At 44.8% G+C, this 12,295-nt stretch overlaps 1 protein-coding gene across 5 annotated transcripts in view; it reads left to right on the plus strand.

Moving 5' to 3' along the window:
* Positions 1-12,295, plus strand: part of ULK1 (unc-51 like autophagy activating kinase 1) — an 80,595-nt gene that overhangs the window by 51,873 nt on the left and 16,427 nt on the right. For 3 of the 5 annotated variants that reach the window (XM_086761137.1, XM_086761141.1, XM_086761139.1), the window contains exons 14-19: positions 1,731-1,896; positions 2,840-2,900; positions 3,237-3,326; positions 7,378-7,503; positions 10,711-10,862; positions 11,688-11,771. In XM_086761137.1, coding sequence (XP_086617263.1) covers positions 1,731-1,896; positions 2,840-2,900; positions 3,237-3,326; positions 7,378-7,503; positions 10,711-10,862; positions 11,688-11,771 — 679 coding nt within the window. The remainder of the gene's footprint in view (positions 1-1,730; positions 1,897-2,839; positions 2,901-3,236; positions 3,327-7,377; positions 7,504-10,710; positions 10,863-11,687; positions 11,772-12,295) is intronic. The other 2 variants (XM_086761138.1, XM_086761140.1) reach the window with 2 other exon arrangements.

Consider the following 12,295-nt stretch of genomic DNA (forward strand, 5'->3'; position numbering starts at 1 on the left):
TCTTGGCAGAGATGGAAAGCTCCTTAGAACCAGAAATTGGTCACTAATTCAGAGTGTAGCGCTGCTTACTTGGCTGCAAGTTCTCTGTTTTCAAGCAAAGTCTCTGCAGCTTGGCAGTGTATCCACCCTGCTTTGTAAGGTGACCCTCCTTCTTTCTGACCAGCGTTCCCAGGCGCAGAGGGACATTCAGACCAGGCCTGCCACAGTTTGGTCTTGTGAGAGATGATCTGAACTGACAATTTTTCTATCTGGTTACCTGAAATGGGTGAAAACTTTTCTGGAGGGCAGAGTATTACCTGACCAGTGAAGTGACATTCCTCCAGCTCGCTGAACTGAAAGCTTGTTTTAACTCTTGGTGAAAGCTGCCTTTTGACTTTGAATTCAGGAATGCTGGTGGTGTGATGAGTAGGGGAAGGGAGAAGGACTGATTTTTTTCCTCTCTGGAATTGCTGCTTTTTTTTGTATTGTTCTGAGTTTCCTTGGGCCAAGGCTTCTCAACGTCCTCCAGGAAGTGCCATGGCTGAATCTTTTTTTCTCTATTTGTGCAAGATATTGCATCTGCAGTGAGGACCTGGTGTGGGAAAGGCTGAGGCACTATCTGAAGTTGATGTAGGTGCTCACAATGTGGGGTGAACAGAGAGGAGAGGTCTGCTCCCCTCTGAATGTCACATAATTGTATCTCTAAAAGCTTCTTCCCCTCTTCAGACGTAGGAGGAAGGTTGTTGACTGAGGCCCTCCTGTCCATAGAACTCCAGAAATGGGCAGATGATGCGAAAAGCAAAATATCTCCCCTGAGCTTTCCTGATTTGGGAAGCTCAGGGATGGTACAGGCTCACTGCCAGACTCAAGGAGGGTCCCCTGCTAGAAGTGTACTGCACTGGTCCTACTCAGCATCTTGAAGTTTTGCTGATGGAGGTGTGCTGGCTTGGGATGTGAAAAATGCCATGTCTGCACGGCAGAGCTAGCAGGTTGGGTGGAGAAGAGAAAACTTTGGCAGCTGGAAAATTCCTTCTGCTTGTATGTACTGCATGTACAGTGTGAGTCCCCAGTGGTGCAGCAGGAGGGTCCTTAGGGGTGAACAAGGTCTTGTGGGGCTGTCTATTGTTTGGCTGAAGGGAGAAGAAAGATATGACTTTTTAGGGTCTGCCCTGCTTCTGATGGCTGTGAGGTGTTCATCTATTGAATGCTTAATCTCCTTCAGACCTTTCTCTAACTCCTTATCAGCACTACAGCAGAACAGGGTTGTCCCGAAAGTGCACGGACGCGTATGTACGTGTTCCCGAGTGCCGCTTACTCTAAAAGCATGAGTAGAGACCAGATGTATAATGTTTAAAAACAAATTTTAAAAAAGGTAACTCAAAAGAATAACTAAAAGCATCTCTGAAGGCTTTTCTCTGTTTCGTGGCTGTAATAAATTGAGTTGGTAGAAAATGCCTGGTTGATCCAGAAAGCCTCAGCAGAAGGATGCAACACCTTAGGTGACTTTTTTCTTATCTGGGGAGGATCAGACATGCTGGTAGTATGTTTTGTGTGACAAAAGGTGTGATGTTCTGACATGGTCATAAAAGACTGTTCCTTTTCAGTAAATGAAACAGCTGCCTCTGGCAAACTATCAGCCCTGGTTTATCAGCAAAATGTTGTTTGTAGCCTTGTACAGCTCAGTTTAAAGGATCGAGCAGAATGACAAAGTAGCTCTGCTGAAGCCAGTGTTTGTTTTCTTCTTGAATTAGCAGTCCCTTGGAGAGATGCAGCAGCAGCTGCAGGAGAAGGCACTGGCGTCTCCTACCCAGGATTCTCCTGGCTTTCTGCATGGATCTAAGGATTCTGCTGGAAGCAGCAGTAAGAATTCGTCCTGCGACACAGATGACTTCGTTATGGTCCCAGCACAGTTTTCAAGTAAGCTGGTTTCTGAAAATGCCACCATTCTGAGCAGAGTGGGATGTGGATGTTAAGGAAAGCTGAAGGAGTGATTAAACCTGTCTGTTTTGCTTGAGTAACAGGAGTGGTTTTATTCTCAAGCTAGAAGAGATATCTGTCTTACTGGCCAGTTTATTGGATATTTTGTAATTACCTTCCAAAATAGGATTTGAGAGTAAAGATTACTTGGGGACCTCAATAAGAGATTGGACCTTGAAATCCAACTGGAAAAAGAAGATAAATAGGCTCCCAGGGAAATGTATTCGTCTCACAGAAGCCATCTCATCCTGTCTTCAGTTTCTCCCAGCATCACAGTCCAAGACAGGATTTCAGCTAGCAGGATGGATTTTATACTTGAAGAAAAATCCCTGATAACAAAATACGTTGGGTTTTTCTTCAAACATCTTGAATTTAATTTTAGCACATCTACATGTTTATATTTTGATAGGAATTTCTTAAAAATATCTATTTACATAGAGGCCAGGGCCCAGTTCAACCGCATGCCTAAGTATGTCCATGCATGAGTCCTTACTTAACTAGCAGAAGGATATTGTTCAGCCTTGACCATGTATCTGATGCTTTGCTGAGTTGGAACTTAGTGATAAATGCTGTGATTCTTCATTCCACAGTTGCACTACTTTTATTAAAACAGGTTTGAAGGGGTAGAACTGGAATCTGTGAAAGGTCTCTGCTGTGCAATCCTTTTGAGAAGGAAGAGCTCAGTGTTGTTTATATTTTTCCTGGGAAGAGTGATCAGCTTCAGCCCACATGTATTTAGCAAAACACTGACTTCAGAAGCAACTCAACAGGTCTTGGAGGCGCAGGAGATTCTACCCAAAATCTCAGTTGGTCTCAATATATGTAAAGATTTTTAAGAAAACTATCTTGAATTAATATGTTTCCGTTCTTCCTTGTTCCTCAGGTGATTTAACTGCTGAGGCTGCAGGAGGGAAACCAATCCAAGACAGTCTGATGTACAGCGGGTAAGAGCACCAAGGCAGCTGAGTAGCCACTGGAGCATACTGTGCGTTAGGGACTTTTGGGTTCTGGTGGATGGGAGGGAAGATGTTGCTGAGTTAACTTTTGTTTCGGGGATGATGATTGTCACCTACCTAGTTCTGACCATTTTCCGTTTGACCATCAGCATGTGACATCTGAATGCCAGAGCGTGCGTGGGGCAGCATGACAGCCCCCAGGGCTCCTATGACCAGGCGTAGCAGAGGGTGCTGGGCAGACACAGCTCTGTTGCTGTGCTTTGTAGCGGGGAGCAGGGTTGGTTCCCAGGCTCTAACAGCTGGCTTCTTTCTGTCATCCTTCAGGAGTTCTCTGGTGACTTCAGCAGGCTTGGAAAGCCAGGGAAGGACACCATCTCCTTCACCCCCATATAGCAGTTCTCCTAGCCCATCCAGGTAAGACAAACTGTTCAGGGATGACTATGCAACATTGATTAATTAAACACCCATTAACTTCCAGGAGGAGATTTTACAAATGTTGGTGTGCTGGGCAAGATCCGCATCGTCCCTTTTAATGAAAGAGTAATGAGAAACACCCAGGAGAAACTCCCCAGCCTCGGGCACTGATCAGTCCCGACTACAGAGCCTGTCTCTCCCTCTCCTGGCCCTAAGGAGGAGCTAGGAGAGAATGCAGTAGAGCTGGAATTAACTCTGTTCCCTGCGGGCCCAGGGATTATTCTCAAGCAAGAAAGTAAATGTACTCCACTGACATATATGTGCTACTCATTCTCTGTGCTTGGCCTGCAGAGGTAATGAGTACTCCAGCTAAGGACCGTTGTTATAAAATTCATGCCATGAATTAGAGCACAACACGTCAGCCAAGGCTGAAACTATTACAGACTTGACTTACTGGGCAAGGCATAGGAGGGCAAATGTGGAGGAGCACTGCTCTTCTCCCCTTGCTGTTGAAGGACAGATCTGGGCCTACTTGGTTGTTCGTAGTTTGCTTGAAACTCTGAACATCTCTGTATAAAGCAATGCTACTACGTGGGCCTTGTTTAGTAATGGAGGATGCAGGAGTAGGAATAACAAGTGCAAGCAGGCATGGTCATAGGTTTGGGTTCCAACTAAACCAGTTGCTATGAACTCAGCTTTAGCCTTTAGGAGTTTTGTAAGTGACGGCTGCCTGCAGACAACAGCACCAGCTGCCCAGCACCACCACTGCTTCCAGACACATTTATGTTCAGAAGACGTTAATGGTCTGTGGAAGGCAATCCCATTGACTCTAGAGCTTGAAGCTTTAGAGTACGTGCTTAGCTTACAGGAGCTGTCTCGTTCTTGCCTACTAGGGAAGCAGGACAGCTTTCATCTTCTATTCTGTTGACATGGCACCTGTTGGGGGAGGAGAATTGAATGGGATTTCACAGTGGGAGATGGATGACCCTAAAATCTTCCTTAAGAAGGCAGTGTAGTCCCAGGCTATATGTTGAATACACTTGTCACATAAACAGAACCCAGAAAATGACAAAACATAGCCTCGAAGTGTACAGATTTAAAGGAGAAGAACATAGCTCAAAGCCTTGCTGACGTGATCAGATTAATTGGCAAGCACGTACCACAGCGTGGAGTTTAATTGCATGAGGCTTCTTATGCCATCGCCAGCTAAGCTTTTTAACAGCTTATTCCTTAACTGATGCCTTTGCATTCTGGGGATCAGTATTAAAGGATTTGGCCTTGTTTCTGGACAGCAGTGAGTGCAAATTCATGGAAGCTGACTACAAATGTTGCCTGCTTTTCACTGTTCACCACTGTCTTCACCAAACTGGCTTCATCATATTCTACTGGATCACATGGTGGCCAGTCAATGCCAGTGGCTGTGATCTAAACATTTTTCTGCTCTCAATGTCTTTTCTGCTCATTCCGAGCAGTTTCTGTGGAGCAGATGCCAAAGCCTCTAGTTCTACTTCCCACTTTCCTATCTGCTTTGAAGAAACATGAAAAATTCACTTCCTACCCTGTCCAGGATGGGGAATAAGACATAAGTGATGAAAGACGGGAGCAGTCACTCTGAATGCAGTGTAAAGCATGATCTTTGATCTGTCCCCTGAAAGTGCTTTGAACTGGTGCCAGCCAGGTACGCCCTTACCATTAACATGAGTTTTGGTGCCCTTCACTGTAGGTGTCATGAGGCCCGTTGGTTCAGCGCGTGGCTCCACTGGCACAGAGGACTCCTGATTTTCTTTCTGTCTTTGCTCACTCGGAAGCAGCAGTTCTCCCTTTCATGTGTGGCTCTGGGCTAGCAAGCAGTGCTGGATGCAGTCCAACTAGGACAGAAAGCAGAGGCTATTTTAGAGTGGCCGGCAGTGGGTTTTTCTCAGGATGTCGTGGTACGCTAGAGCAGCTCTGCTTGTTCTTAGCTAAATAAAAGGGTAAGGACTAGGCAGATTTAAAATATGCTGACAGTTGAGCTTTTTTTTTAAAAACACTTCCTTGTTGGATATGCTTAATAAGTCTAACAAAAGATGCTTCCTTGGATGTATCCCACAGCAATGGATTTAATACCATTTTCAAAGAGCTTTTAATTACTACTAAGTAATTAAACTTCCTGTCCCAGCTTTATCTCTTGATCTTTGCAGATTTGTGGTCAGTTGTAGTCTTTAAGGCTTGAGGCCAATTAGCAGGTTTAGTGTATGTCACCTCATTTGGCTGCTTTCTTTTGCACCTTGTGGAGAGACCTGGCTCCTAGAAGGACTTGTTACAACTCCTCAAGAGGGGGGGGGGGATAGTTTCACCTGGGAAGTTCTCTTCCCCTAAAGGATTTTGCCCAGATTGAAGAGATAGTGTTTGAACATTATGTTGAAAATCAGGATATGTATAAAGTTTGATGTTAACCTTCAGATTTCTTGGTTAAAGCTGTGTTTGCTTTATTTCTGTTTGACTCCATGTCTTACACTGATGGAAGGCAGAGACACCAAAGCCTCACCCTTCCACTCAGCAATCAGAAGCCTTGAATGCCTTTATTTTATGGTATGTCAATGAAGAATCTAGGCTTCCATGCTGCATTTTAGACAGACATCAGATTAAAAGTCTGTTTTCTTGGTGGAAGAAATGAGGAGGAATATACAGAACTTAAAAGATTAGTAGACATGCTGAGAGAGGAATGGAGAAATCGTCATCCCCTTTTGAGCTTTCAGCCTTGATGAAAGATCTCTTTCAGTTATGTGGCTCTCTTGTGATGGAGGAGCATCTCCATGTGTGGAGATCTGCGGACACATTCCTGCAGATCAGCTTTGTTCAACACTGTCACTGTAAACCACGGAGTACTGCTGACCTTTCCCAAAAAGGAAATTCTGATAATGGGATGCTTTGCCAAATAAGACACAAACTCTTCTCTCTCCCCCTGTGCGTGTATGTACATTCTTGCTGAATTAAATATCTTCTTTCATCTTATGTAAAACACTTCCACTGTGAGTGTTAGACCCAAAGAAGTGATTCTTCCTGCTTCTCAGGGGCAGATCCAGGAGCGTGTCCTCGATTGACAACAAGGAAGACTGCAGAAGCCTTCATTACCAATCAGATCTTTCTGTAATTGTGCAACATCCCTGCAATTGGTGTTGGCAGTTGTAAATACCATTGCCATGGCAATTAATCCTAGAATTCTGGAGCCTTTGGGAAAGACTTTAGGTGGCTACTTAGCTAAAAGTGGTGTTTGCATGGTTTTTGTGTAGCATGGTTTGTGTATAGTGTGGTGTACAGGCTAAGCTGTACACCTGTACAGGAGAAGCTGTCACTCAGGGAAATAGATACCAGACGTGAGCTGGTTAACGTGCCTGGATGGAACTAGAAAGACATCTGAAGTTTGCACAATGGGCCTGTCCCCTTTTGTGTGTGTGATATTCCAGCTGACTTTGACGGGTATATAGATACCAGCTCCTGTCCCTCAAATTTATTCTCTCCCAAGTTGTCTTTTCCACCCTGTAGTTAACTTAAAATGCTCTGATGTACACCACAAGTTTGTATTCTCTTCATGGCGTGCAGAGACTTTCCTGGAGATGCCATTGCTGCAGCAGTGCCTCTGCATGAATCGCAAGTAGCTCTTGGCAGCAAAATCTTTGCTAGTTTCCTTTCTGAGCCACAAACGTTTAGGCCCTGTTCAATGATGTGCTCTTTGGCTGTGGATCTGAGCTGTTGGAAACTAGGCCAGTTGTGGCCTGAAATAGCAGGGCTCCGGTTTTCCTGGAGGGAGTGGTGTGCTTGGGTGGATGTTTTAACTTCAGCCTGTGACTGGGATTCGTGCTGGAAGACAGGTGCCTGTTCTCAGGATGATGTGTGGTGCCAGTTCCCTGTGATAGGACTTCAAACTACCTCCCAGTATAAACCCACAACCCGAGAGCTGCCAAGGGGACGCTCCCTGTGTACGGTTGCTTTACAGAGATAAAACCTCCAATTAGCTGGTTGAAGGCCCTCCCCTTACAAGAGCCTCTCTTTGTGTGTCTCCTTTCAACAGCCGGCCAGGTCAGTTTTCTAGCAGCAAGTACGGACACTCGGTGCCCATTCCAGTCCCAACACAGATTCACAACTACCGGCGGATTGAGCAGAACCTCCAGTCTCCCAATCAATACGCCTCTCCACGGTAAGTGCTGAGGCTGGGAGGAGCGGGTAGTATCAGTGCAGGGGCTCTTGTGTTACAATTTGGGAGTGGTAAAACAAACTGCTTTGCAGTTTGTTCTCTGTAGCGCTAAAATTTTCCCTGTGTGATGGGCTCTCCCCCTTGGTGAGGGAGCCAGTATGGTGTGTGCTATGTGTTAACAGTTTGGGGGTATCTTTTAGGGGCGTTGAAATTTGTTACCATGTACTGTAAATTTTGTCTGTGTGCTTGTATCTGAGACAGCTCCCATCAGTTTTCAGTGCAGGCTGAGCTCCTTTGAGTCTGAGAGCTTTTTCCCATGCCAGCTGTGGGCTGGGTGTCCAGGCAGTGAGAACCATCCATCTGGCAGATGCCTTTTTAAAAGGAAAACGTTGAGATAAACAACTAAAATGAATAGAACTGCAAAACTTACCTGACTTTGCCTTAATTGGTTCCTGTAGCTAGTCACACCACAGATGATGTGTCTTACACGAGTTGCATATTAATGTGGTTATGCAGCCAGGACTGATTAAGTCATGAGCAATTTATGCCTGTGAGGCAGAGCATGCTTTGTGAAGGCCGTCAGGAGAACCTGGATGCCAGACTTCAGCCATACAGCTTACCTTCTGAGTTCAGTGGTGATGCCTTGCACGTCCAGGACACACTGGGCTTATATCTCTTCTCGCGTATAATTTCTGGTTCTTACAGGTTTGAAATCTGGGTTGACAGTGGCAGCCCAGGTCATAGACTGATTGGAAGGAGACTCATACAGGATCTTAGAGTTCGTACAGCAGGGGCATTCAAACAGAAGTGTCTATGAGGTGTCGTGTCTTGTTTTTTTTTTTTTTTTTTTTTTTTTGTATGAGTTGCTTTGGTATCTGGTTTAGTTAAAGTTTAGATTTCAGAAGTAGGGTAATACCTGCGTCAGCCTAAGTTTGGGCTTCAGCCAGCCTAATTCAGAATAAGGCTTATTCAGAGTTGCCCTGGAAGTAGAGACACGGCATGCTGATATTAATCAGGGATCAGCAGAGAGATTGTTTTGTGCCGGTGTTACTTTAATACTATTTTATGTTCACTTCTTCAAGCGCATGGCAGGTTTTGTGGTAAGCTCCTTCCTGTTTCCTACATACCTTGTATTTTTTACAGCCAAACTTGTAGATCCTGTTAGTGTTGGAACTCGCAAAAGAGTCCCAGTTGTCCGTATAAAGTGAGAACTCTGGAGAAGGTGCAGAGGATACGCCTCAGTTTGCCATGCCTACCCCAGGTCTGGTGATGGGCTGCTGAGTTCGGGTTCACGGCCTGCAGCTACCAGTCGAGCATCAAACCGTCGTGTTTTGCTCCTTTTAGTCACCGCTGTGTAATGACGAGATTAGCATCATCCCTGCAGAGGAACTCGAGGAATGGATGCAATCAGATGATTCAAACTCTGCTTTTAGCATCTGCTCAAAATCTCTGGCGTCATGTTTTTTTCCTGCCCCAGGAAGCCATATTTATCTCTCGCCATCACTTCCTCTAATCAGCAAATTCAGTAGACACCCTTCAGGAATGGAAGGAGAGAACTTCAGGCGTTTAGTATGCAATTCCACTTTTTCATCAGATGTATCAAATAGGCCGTTCCAGCCAAGTGCCTCGTCATGTTTGCCGAGTCATTTGATGGCAAACCCTTACGTACACTCTTGTTTCTGAAAAATCAGCCACTGTCATCTGACTGGCTGGTCTATGCCTGTGTAACGCGGCTTGTTTGTGGACAGATATGTTGCTTGCTGAGGTGGTAATTATGTGTGCGTACTTTTGGCCACATCACCTGTCCTGCTCGTCTGCTTGCTTGCTTATCCCATGTCTCGTAGGGTGGCATTTGACATTCCACATCTTTCAGCAGCAGCAGTCAGCTGGTGGGTTTTAATGCAAGTTCCTAATAGATGATACTCAGCCTTCTGGATGGCTCATATTGTGGAGAGTTAAAAACATGGGAGAGCAATGCTTTATGACACTGAACATCCAGGTGTCTTTTCACCTTGCCAGGTGTCTGTTTCCTTGTTGTGTGTTCATTTTGGTTCAGATATATACGGACAACTTAATGCAGCATCACTGGGAGAGGAGGCAGGATATCTTAGTGACAGCTTCTTTCAGTGGCTTCAGCAGAGAGGGTTTTTTCAGCGTATTCATTGATTCCTGTCCAGAAAACCACCTACTGGCTGAGACTAATGTTCTTTTAACAAGATGTTTCCAATTTGAGAGTAGAATGAAGGATTTGATGAAAAGACTGTTTTCTCATCTAGAGGAGTGTAATGGGAATCTTGGTGAAGGAGCGTGCAGAGGCAGAATGGCATTTCAGTAAGCGGAGTTTAGGTAGTGTGTTCTTAACGTGTGGTGAAAACATTAAAATACTGAGAAAAATTATTAATATACAATAATCCCATCTCTCTCCAGAGTGATAGTGTGACTCTACACACTTCTCCATACTCTGTTTTCCTCTTCTGTTTTATTTTAGCAGCTGGGTAATACTTGAGGTTCTTGCATGTGTGGGCTGTGCAAATTAATTTTAATTCTCTAAGGTGAGGCTTCACAAGGAGTTAAAGGATGCTGGAGCCTAGGCGCTTCTGACTATTCAGCCCAAAGAGAAATTCCTCTGGGTGGTACTGAACTGTTTCAATTCTGACAGGCACACACTACTCTGTTTTGCTCTGTAGCTTCTGATTTGAGTCAAAGCTCTGTTACAGAGCAGTGCCTTTGGCACAGCTTACCTCTGTGTCGCAGGACCTGCACTCACAGAGCCTTCTACCTAAACAGCTGCTCTGACAAAAGAACAAGTGGCTCAGCACAGGAAGGATACTTGAATAAAGTCCTCTCAGGGCATTCTGAAATACTGCCTAAAATAAACACCTTGGACTTGGCAAGATACAGAACTGTCTTGTTCAGGATTGATGTAGGCACCTGGAAGCATCTAAAAGTGACTTCTGAAAAATGACCGGCTTTCCTGCCTAAAGCTAAGCAAATTTTGTTTGTTTTGCAAAACTTTTGTGTTTGGATTGAAACTCTAGAGAACAAAGTATCATTTTAATCTGTATTGGTGTAGTCCTAGAACAGTGGGATTTTGGTCATGAGGCTCCATACCTGTGGAAGTAGCTGTATGTGTGTCTGGTGTTACTGTTCTCCTTGCTCTTCTGTACTGGCATCTGGAGTAACCTGTGTGCTGCTGTTGTTTCCTGTAAGGTCTGGTACGGTCCGGAGGTCTAGCAGTACAAGTCCTCTTTGTTTTCCTAAAACTGGTGCTTCCCCTCCTTATCCTGGAGAGCATGGATGTGTGCCCAGCTCTAGAAAGCTCTCCTTTGGCGGTGCCAAGCCATTTATGCCATCACCGCAAGGTAAGATGTCAACTGGCCTGTTACTGCCCTAATAAAATCATGCGCCTTTTTCCTGTAAAGAGGGGGGTTATGACCAGCTGTAGCTGCCAGGTAGTTGGGAATTCAGATTGCTGTGTTTTCCCAAGGCTCTTCTCAATAGATTATTTGACAAGTGTTTTGCCTTCAGTAAAATGGAGAGGAAAATACCTGTTAGCCCCCAGCAGAGGCAAGCTTTGTTTTGGTGTCTGCATCAAACATTTTGCTGCCATCTGAAGAGGCCTTCTGTAAGTGCAGAGTATCTTTTTACTGGCTTGAGCTGGGGTGAGAAAAAATATAAGCCAATTGTTGTGAGAGGAAGATTCTGACCAGCTTTGGAAGGGCTTCAGCTTCACTGTTCAAACTGAAGAGTGGCGGTCTGAGTATCTGCTAGCCTGGTCCAGATGCTAACAAGCAATTCAAGTGGAAAAGGCATAAGAAAAACCCCAGTGTGCAACTGATGTGATTTTCTATTTTCTATGAAAGAACAGACTCTGATGTAACTAGCTGTGTTACTGTCTCTGATCCTGTATGTATTAGTCTCTGCTGGTGTGGAAATGCAGAATATTCATCTTCTATTCCTCTGAATTAATATCACTGGAAAGTCAGACCAAAAATAGGCTAAACTAATACTAGACAGAGCTTTTTTTCCCCTCATTTTACAGTTGTTGATCTTTTCACTACACAGCTAGGGCTGAGAAGATTGGAGAGATAACTAGCATCTTTCTGTAAAGCAGATGATGCATAGTGTTGTTATTGTCTATGGAAACTTTATATTGAATAAACGTTTTTTATTGTGTTCCCTCAAAGTTGGAACAATCCCAGAGCAGCCCAGCCAGACTGTTATCCCTTCCTCTCTTGGAGCAGAAGTGAGAAGCCGGATTCCTGTTGCTGGTATGTTGGTTCTTAGCTTCCTTCATTATTCCTGTAGATAAGGCCAGAACTGTAGTCTCAGGGCATTCAAGGTTGAGCATGGTCCTTCAGCAGCTTCTCTTGGTGCTTGGCCAGCCAGGATTTCTGTGTGCTGGTAGGAGTCAGGGTTGATCTGTTCACGTCCCATCAGCCAGCCTCTTCCAGTGCTGACAGACCGTGTGTCACAGAAATTCAAATTTGTGACTTTTAAGTCAATGAATTAAGTGAAAGAAAAGCATCTCAAAACCTCTGACTTCTCCTCTTCCTGTTGTCCTGCTTGATCTGTAATTTCCTTGCTGCCAAACTTGGACAGTCAAGGTCTCTTTCTTTGTAAGGGCTGCAGAGAAGGAAAGAAGCTACACTTCTGTGCCCCAGTTGTGCTTGTTTGTTCCTCCTGTAGAGTCAAATCCTGATCAGGCCTAGCAGATTGTGGCTCTGATCAGAGTGCCTTAGCCATCCATGGAGGTTTTGATCTGTAGATGTTTTAGCAGTGAGTGGTGGAATCA

The sequence above is a fragment of the Chlamydotis macqueenii genome, chromosome 17 (assembly GCF_036417535.1).
Source record: "Chlamydotis macqueenii isolate bChlMac1 chromosome 17, bChlMac1.mat, whole genome shotgun sequence".
NCBI classification, from domain to species: Eukaryota; Metazoa; Chordata; class Aves; order Otidiformes; family Otididae; genus Chlamydotis; species Chlamydotis macqueenii.